Source organism: Arachis hypogaea, chromosome 18, assembly GCF_003086295.3.
Source record: "Arachis hypogaea cultivar Tifrunner chromosome 18, arahy.Tifrunner.gnm2.J5K5, whole genome shotgun sequence".
Classification (NCBI taxonomy): domain Eukaryota; kingdom Viridiplantae; phylum Streptophyta; class Magnoliopsida; order Fabales; family Fabaceae; genus Arachis; species Arachis hypogaea.
The window spans coordinates 31,989,951-31,998,753 of record NC_092053.1 but is presented as its reverse complement, the minus strand read 5'-3'; the positions used below and the strand labels follow the sequence as shown (position 1 = coordinate 31,998,753).

Here is an 8,803-nt window from a genome sequence, read left to right as displayed (position 1 = left end):
TTACTTGGTCGCTCGCGTTTTTCCCCCACAATTTTCAAAGCATCAAAAAGATAAATTGAGAAGCGATGCTAAGTATTATCTTTGGGATGATCCACATCTGTGGAGGTGTGGGGTGGATCAAGTAATTAGAAAGTGTGTGCCGGAATCTGAGTTCCAGTCTATCCTTCAATTTTGCCACTCATCTGAGAGTGGGGGTCACTTCGGCCCGCAACCAACAGCAAGGAAGGTTTTAGAATGTGGATTCTGGTGGCCTACTTTATTTAGGGATGCCAACCAATTTTAATAATTCTGTCATCAATGCCAGAAATCTGGAAATACCTCACAAAGGGATGAGATCCCCAACAACCGATGATTTTTTGCGAAATTTTTAATGTTTGGGGGGCATAGATTTCATGGGGCCATTTCCAAATTCTGATGGGTTTGTTTACATTTTGTTAGCCATGGATTATGTCTCTAAATGGGTGGAAGCAATTTCTACCCGTTGCGATGATGCTAATATCGTTGCTACATTCTTGTAAAATAACATTATTTGTCGATTTGGGTTACCACGAGCCATTGTGAGCAACCAAGGGACCCATTTTTGCAACAAGAAAATTGAGGTGTTGATGAAAAAGTACGGGGTCATTCACAAGGTTTTCACAGCCTATCACCCCCAGACAAATGGGCAAGCGGAAGTATCCAACAGGGAGATCAAGAGAATCCTGGAGAAAGTGGTTAACCCACAAAGGAAGGATTGGAGTTCTAGATTGGGAGATGCATTATGGGCTTATAGGACCGCTTACAAGACCCCAATCGGAATGAGTCCGTTCCGTATTGTTTTTGGGAAGCCTTGTCATCTTCCAGTTGAAATCCAACATAGAACCTATTGGGCGGTGAAGAATTGAAATCTGGACTTAAAGGGGGCGGGAATGGAACGTAAGCTCCAATTGGAGGAATTAAAATGTCTTAGGTTGGAAGCATATGAGAATGCTCAGTTCTACAAGGAAAAAGCTAAGGCATTCTATGACCAGAATGTTAGGAGGAAGAGCTTTAAGGTAGGTGATGAAGTACTTGTGTATAATTCAAGGTTGCGATTGATGCCCGAAAAGTTGAGATCTAGGTGGGACGAGCCGTTTAAAGTGGTAGATGTCAAGCCTTATCAAGTGGTGGAAGTGATTCACCCTATCAATGGGGTTAAGTTCAAAATCAATGGTCATAGGGTGAAACTTTATCACACTCAACCCAAAAATGCCAAGGAGTTGGAGATCTTCCTCCTTGGAGAAGTTTCTAAGTGACCAATGAAGCCATTCAAGTCTAACTTAGGACTCTAAACCAAAGTGCTTGGTGGGAGACATCCCACCATGGTAACATTTTTCCAACTTTATCTTTTGTTTATAGCTTTTTGAATTATTTACTTTCTTGTGATATGATGATTAGCTTAGGTTTGGTTTGATGATTTTGAGTTGAATAAGTTGAATTGCTTGTGGATTATGAACTTGTGCTTGTTTGAATGATTTGGGGTTGGTATGTTGATATGCTAAGGGTAGGTACCTTAATTTCGAAAATAAAAATTTTTGTGAAACAGGGCATCTGTACGCGCGCACCATGCTATGCATGCGCACAAAACTGCGTTTTTCGCACCTGTGCGGCCGCACAAGCCTGTGCGTCCGCACACTCCTTGAAATGCCCTCTGGTCGCAGCGCCATCACAGCTTGTGCGTGCACACTGCTGTGTTTTTTGAGACCTGTGCGTGCGTACCGCTATGTGCGTATGCACGTGTTCCCCTTCTTTCGTTATCTGTGCGGCCGCACAGACGTGTACGTCCGCACACCAATTGGAAACCCCTCTGGTGGGAGCGTGGGAACAGCCTGTGCACGTGAACAACCTCCCCCATCTTTGGCTCTGTGCGTGTGCATGGACCTGTGTGCGCACGCACACATGATTCTGCCCTCAAGCAACCTCTCTTTGAAAAAAAAAGCGAGAGACCTTTCTGTGCGCGCGCACGCCTTTGTGCGCCCGCACGCGTTAGTGCAACCCCTCTGCTGGGAGCGACCGCACGCTTTGTGTGCTCGCATCCCTTTCCTTTTCGTGTCTTGTGCGTACGCACCTGCTAAGTGCATTCGCACCCCTCTAATTGTTGCTTTCTGTGCGTGCGCACAGGCTTCTGTGCGCCCGCACACAACTCGTTTTGGGCGTTAACAGGGCAACCTGCCCTGTTGAGAGGTAGCTCTCTTCTTTTCTTCTTTTCTTCATTGCTGCTTTCTCTCTTCTCTGCCCAGCCTTCGGCGACTCTGCGCCGGTCACCGCTGCCGTCAGCCCACCGCTGGCAACCCTTTTACCTCTTTCTCTTTCTCTCACTTCTCTTTTCTTTCTTTCTCTCTTTCCTTTCTCTTTTCCTTCTTCACCACCAGTGAGTTCTCTCCTCCGGTGCTTTTTCCGGCGAACCCAACCACCGTGAGCTCACAGTGGCTATAACAAGTGCCATTGTTCCTCCTTAATTCTTGTTCTCTTCAACCTTTATGCCTCAGGTTCTTGTTTTTCTTTTCTTTTTGTGTTAATTTTTGCAATTATTTTCATTTTCTTTTCTGTTGCTTAGATTAAATTTATTGCTTTCTTTGTCTTTCTTTGTATTGCAAAATATTGATGCTTGATTGTTGGGTTGATTATGATCAAATTTGAGCTTAATTGTGATGAACTTGCACATTGCATACCACATGTTCGATAAAATGCCTCAACGAATATTTTGTTTGATTCATATGACTTGGCCATCATATGCTTTCAATTTTTCTTTTGTTAGGCATATTGTATGAACCGTGCAACTTCAACTGTGAATTTTGATGTTGATCAAATTGTTTTACCAATGTATTTCCTTGCTTGTATGCTTTAAGCTCAACCACCCACATCTTCCAAGACATGTGTACTTTGTTAATGGGTGATTTTAGTTGCAAGTGCATTGTGTTTGTGGAATCTAAGTTTCATCATTCATCTTGGAATTTCAATTGGGTAACCACTTTAAAAATGTTCAACTTTTGCCGATGTCTTGATTGAACATCTTTTGGCTTTGAATTAAGAACGTTATACATGTGATTACCACTTCTTGAGGATAAACAATTGACATTTCCTCTTTGAGTGAATGGTTATTGTTTTGTACAACCTTTTTGTCAAGGAACTTTGATGCTAACAACTTCAATGACCATTCCATGCAAAGAATTCAAAGGAATCATATTGTGCTTGCTTGAAGTTGCTTCCATTTCTATGCTTTACATTTGCAACTTAAGCACTTAATTGTGAAGCTTCGAGTTGCCTAAAAGTGTGATTGCCATTGTGTCTGGCTGGTGTGTGTGTTCCAACCGCGCGCACCATTGGAATATACACACCGCCTTTCTTGTGAATCACACTATTTTCAAGCTTCCAATTAAGAATTTAGTTTTCTTGACTTTATTAGTGCTTCCTCATTGATCTTAATTTATTGTTGTCCTACGATCTTGAAATCTTTTGTTTTCTTTTTAGGATGCGGAAGAAAGGTAAAGCCCCGGTTACACCACCGGTTGTGCAACCTACAACTAGTCCACCTCGGTCATTCTTCATGGATCGCCCGAGTGAAAACCCAACTGCCTTGGTTAACCAAAGAGCCGACTTCCAATATGAAATAATTGAGAAACGGACAATCCATTGGGAGCGGACGCTAAAGGTTCCAAGCAAATACAAGGCAGTCATCCATGAACGGATTGCCTCACTTAATTGGGAATTTTTTGAGAAGGACCCAATTAAAGTTAATGAATCCATGGTGAGAGAATTTTACGCCAACTACCAAGCTTGGGAAGCAGAGTTAGTATTCTTCCGGGGAAAAAGGTTGGACACTTCCAACCAAGCTCTAGAAGCTCTTTTGAAAATCCCCCACATTCCACCCGAGAAGGATGATTATTCAAGGATCAAAGCAAATGTGTTCAAAGGGAGGATGTCTTTGGCTCCTATTCTTAAGAGAATTGGCCATCCCGGTGCTTCATGGGAGTTTAGCAAAGGGAGAAAATCTGTTCTCGCAACTATATCTTACTCCGATTTGAATGCCGAAGCTCGTATATGGCATCAAATTATGGCGGACTACATCATTCCCAGCACCCATTCTACCCATGTCAGATTTAGAACTGCTTTGCTACTTTGGGCTATTATGGAAGGAAAGAACATAGCCATTATACCTTTGATGCATAAGTCGATTTGGAAACTCATTGAGAAAAAAAAGATTAACATCCCTTTTCCATCGATGGTGATGCGCGTGGCAAAGGCAGCGGGGGTAGAGAGGCAACAAATGGACATCATGTTTGAGATTCCTAGAGGCAACAAATTCATACTGAGGGGGGATTTGGAAGAATCATCAAAGAAAACACCCTTGAAGAGGAAAGCACCCACAGCACCACTATCAAGTCTACCAACTTCATCAACTCCTTTACCGATTCTCGGATCTCTTTCGGACTTGTACCAAGACATCTTGGACGATATCCACCACATGGGGCATCTAGAGAGCAAGCGTTTCGAGTGGATAGCGGCAAAACTAGAAGGAAGAGACCCCGGCCAAACTCCTGAGGATTCATCCAAGCTAGTTGGGGAGGAGCAAGATGAAGGCGACCAACCCACTTTTGAGACCACCAGCTGAAGGTGGACCCCCAAGGCTCTCATTCTCCCAGATTATAAGTATGCACAGAGGACCGTGCACAAACTAAGTGTGGGAGAGGATCGATGATTTCAAAGGGGGTAAAATTTCTCTTTTCAAAGCACTTTGCAATGTTTCTTTTAGGTCTTTTCCTTCATTTTGAGTAGTTTTATTTCTATTTCATCTTGTTTGACTAGTTTGTAAATATTTCTTTAATATTCAAGGTAGTTAATATTTGCATGTTGCATGATAGAATGAATAAGTGTGGTGAAACACCAAGGAATTTCCATGAGATCTTTTCTAGGGCGTGCCATTGATTGAATTGAAGGAAATTTTGTGTTTGCCAACTTGCTTGGAGTAATTTGTTTATAGAACATAGAAAAGAGCTAGAACAACATACCTTGTGAGATTTGAGCTCTAATAGATGGTTGCATTTTTCAACCATAATGTTTGTTCTCGTGTGATTATACTCTTTTTTGATTGTGATCATTGATTTGCATGATTCTTTATGTCCTATATTTGTGTTTGGATGCATTTAGCATGATTGAGTCCATCTTTGATGTTAAACTCACTAACCTATATGGCCAACCCTTGCATTCACCCTTGTGAACCCCTTTGAGCCTGCGAATCCCCTTTTGTTCTGATGTTAAGCACATTACTCCCCTTAAGCGAAAAACCATTGATGTCCCTGAATTACTCTTTGATTAGCTTGAGTGGATTAGTGTGTATATTCTAAGTGTGGGGCAATTTTGGAAAACATGGGTGATAGAGGCATGAACTCATTGAGGAAAATTTTTGGCAATTAGGTAATGCTCATGTATTTCATTAATTAAGACATGTGCATCTATAGTTCAATTTCAAAAAAAAAAACTTGTGCATAGTAAAGTATGAAATAAAAGAGTTAAATAAAGGATGCATATGCCATATTTTGAAAAGAAAATGCATGAGTGAGGTGAGAGAAAAAAAATGGGCGGATAGGTTGTATTGTTATGTGTACATAGGTGATATAGGATTAGGTGGACACTCAAGCTAATCAAAGAACTAATTCTTTAAGTCCACTTGACCATATTCATCCTACCTGAACCCTAGCTCCATTACATCCCTCCAAAGACCTCATGCTATTTGTTATTCATGCATCAAATACTAGTTGATTGTTAGATGACTTGCAAATCTTTGAAAAGCATGATAAAAGGAGAATTGAGTGGTTAAACCCTAAACATTGAGCGAATTGAGTGAACACACATCCGGTGAGGGGTTCGATCGCTCAATTCTATGTTCTCACGTCTCATATTGTATCTTCTTGCAAGTTGTTTGATTGGATAGTTTTGAAAATTTCAATTCAATTCTTTGGGTATTGATCTTCGTGCATGAACTCTTTGCGTTGGCCCTAAAGCTTTCTTGTGATGGATTGGAATTTCATGGTTTGTTTCTACCAACTCTTAGCATAGTACATATTGGTAAATAGCTTTAGGATAGTTGCATGCATTTAAGAAGTGTATAGAATAAGTCGTTTTCCCTTTCATCAATCCCCTTTGAATGCATTTAGCATGAGGACATGCTAGTGTTTAAGTGTGGGGGAATTGATGAATCCATATTTGATGATGATTTTTGGTTGGAATTGAATGGATTTCATCGTATAAACTTGCACTTATTCCCTTGAATAGCATACTTTTGAACTTTCCTCCTAATTTGTGCTTGATTATGAAACATACTCTTTTGTGCCTAATTTAGCCTATTTTATTCCATTTGCCTTCCATTCGATGCCTTGATGTTGTTTGTGAGTGATTTCAGATGTATAAGGTAGGAATGGCTTGGAGAAAATGGAAGAAGAGCATGCAAAGGGGAGAAAGCATGAAGAATCAAAGGAGATGAGCACAGAGACGTGTGCGTATGCACAGACATGCATGCGTACGCACAACCATCAAATCAGAGCCACGTGTGCGCATGGACCGCTTCGAGCGTGTCGCGCGGTCATTCAGAGTATCGCCTAGTGTGCATGCGCACAGCTACTTGTGCGTACGCACAGGAAGAGATTTTCGCAAAGTGTGTGGACGCACAAGTATGTGCGTATGCATAGGTGTCCGCACATGCATTCATTAAAATGGCACGTGACTCGCAATTTTGGTGGATTGGAGGCCCATTTCTGAAGCCATTTAGCTCATATTGAAGGAAAAATGAAGACAATAACATAGCATATCATTAGGGTAGTTTAGGAGTAGTAGTAGGAAGCTTTAGTATAGTTTTTCTTTAAGTTTTTCATCATCTCTATTAGGGTTTATATTAGGGTTTTACATTCAAGTGCCATTTCCATTTTTGATCTTGGATTTTGCTAGCTTCCATTGTAAGTATCTCTTTGTTATTACTCTTTATAGTTATATTGTTCTTACTCTTTCTTATAATTCAAGTTATAGTTCAATTTTCCTTCTCTTTTGCAATTTCAATTTCTTGTTGATAAATTTGATGTTTGATATTTGTTTCATACTTCTTGTGTTATTCTTGTTGATTGAGATCATTTGTTGCTTTTAGTTTCAAGCCTTTTCTCATTTTTCCCATGTTTAATGTTTTTGCCCACTAAGTGTTTGACAAAATGTCAACCATGGTTTTAGGCTAAATTTCTAGCTCTTGGCTTGGGGAAAGTGAGCAATTGGGTTCCTAGAGTTGGAATGTCCAACATTTAGTGTCAATTCTTGGATTGTTAATTATTCTTGTTCCCACTAACGCTAATTTGTTGCTAAGGCAATTAGCAAGCAATTTAGGATTTGTGGGTTAAGAACACTTATGCTCATTTAACTTACTCTCTAATGTGATGGTTGATCAAGTGACTAATCCATTATAATTGACATAGTTGTGGTTCCAACAAGGAAAGGACCCTTAGCTCACTCCAAGTCAAGACCCTTCTTTATGCTTTCAATCTTTTATACACACCTATGTTAATCTCTTTTATACTTTACTTGTTTATAGTGCATAGTCAGTTCTTTAATTTCTTCATTAGTTCAATCATTATAATTTTGCATGTTCTTTTATTGCTTTATGCGTTCATCTCTTTATTGAAAACCCCCTGATCACTACAACCGGAATTGCACACTCATTGATCTCAAGTGTCCTTGGGAGACGACCTGGGAATTAAACACTCCCGATTTTGAATTGGTTTTGAATTGTGACATTTTTGAATTCAAACTTTGGTCGAGAGTCGATTGTGGGTTTGGGTCTATACTCGCAATGCCAACTCTATTTTTTTTGGAAAATTCCTAGACCCACTGCCGGCTCCCACCAATATCTCCAGTCTCTTCTGGAGTATAGAAGAGATGCTTTACCAGATCGCATAAATCAGCCCCAACGACGTCCCACTGGCTCTGATAGAAAATAGCTTGAAGACCATCTCTTCAAGGAGCTTTGAAACTTCCCATACAAAAGATAGCCTCCCTTATTTCTAAATCAGTGACCATTCTACCAATAAGAGTTATATCCTCCTCACTAAGACAAGGGAATGAGTTATTAATCACAAAGGGAACCTCAGGGAGAGAGTCATAGTACAAAGTCGAGAAAAAAGAGGTAGCCAGGGATTCAAGAAGACCAGGATCAGTAATGATATTACCATTATCATCAACCAGAGAAGAGATTTTGTTTCTTCTTCTTCTAACCATAGTAGAACCATGGAAGTATTTAGTGTTACGGTCTCCAAACTCAATCCACTAACACCTGGACTTTTGATACCACAGTAATTCCTCATGAGATAGGACCTCCTCATATTTTCTCCAAATTTGCTTCTGAAGGTTAATAAGGAAATAATTATTGCTGTTGGCTAAGCTAGATGCAATGCCCTAGAGAAGTCTTAAAAGAGTTTTCTTCTTTTTAAAAATATCTCCAAATACATTCGCATTCCAATCCTTTAGAGCAATTTTTAAATTGTTGACTCCTTCCTTCCAAGAAGAATTGACCTCCCAGGAATTCAGAACTAGATTTTTTTTAAATCCAGATGCGATAACTAAGCCGCTACAAACCTAAAAGGCCTTCTATTTCTATTATGAGTGGGAGCCATGGTATGTTGAAGGCAAATGGGTGAGTGATCAGAATTCAGATTTGGGAGGTGCTTAACAACAGCTTCTAGAAACGTTATTTGCCAGTTTAAATTGCTTAAGCCTCGGTCTAATCTTTCGACGAGGTTGCCCCTCTTCC

At 40.3% G+C, this 8,803-nt stretch overlaps 1 protein-coding gene across 1 annotated transcript; it reads left to right on the top strand.

Annotated features, from left to right (window-relative positions):
- The first annotated feature begins 908 nt into the window (after positions 1-908).
- On the top strand, positions 909-1,274 carry LOC112769874 (uncharacterized). Its single transcript, XM_025814329.1, has one exon. It carries the CDS (start codon positions 909-911, stop codon positions 1,272-1,274), a length of 366 nt encoding a protein of 121 aa, XP_025670114.1.
- The last annotated feature ends 7,529 nt before the right edge of the window (positions 1,275-8,803 follow it).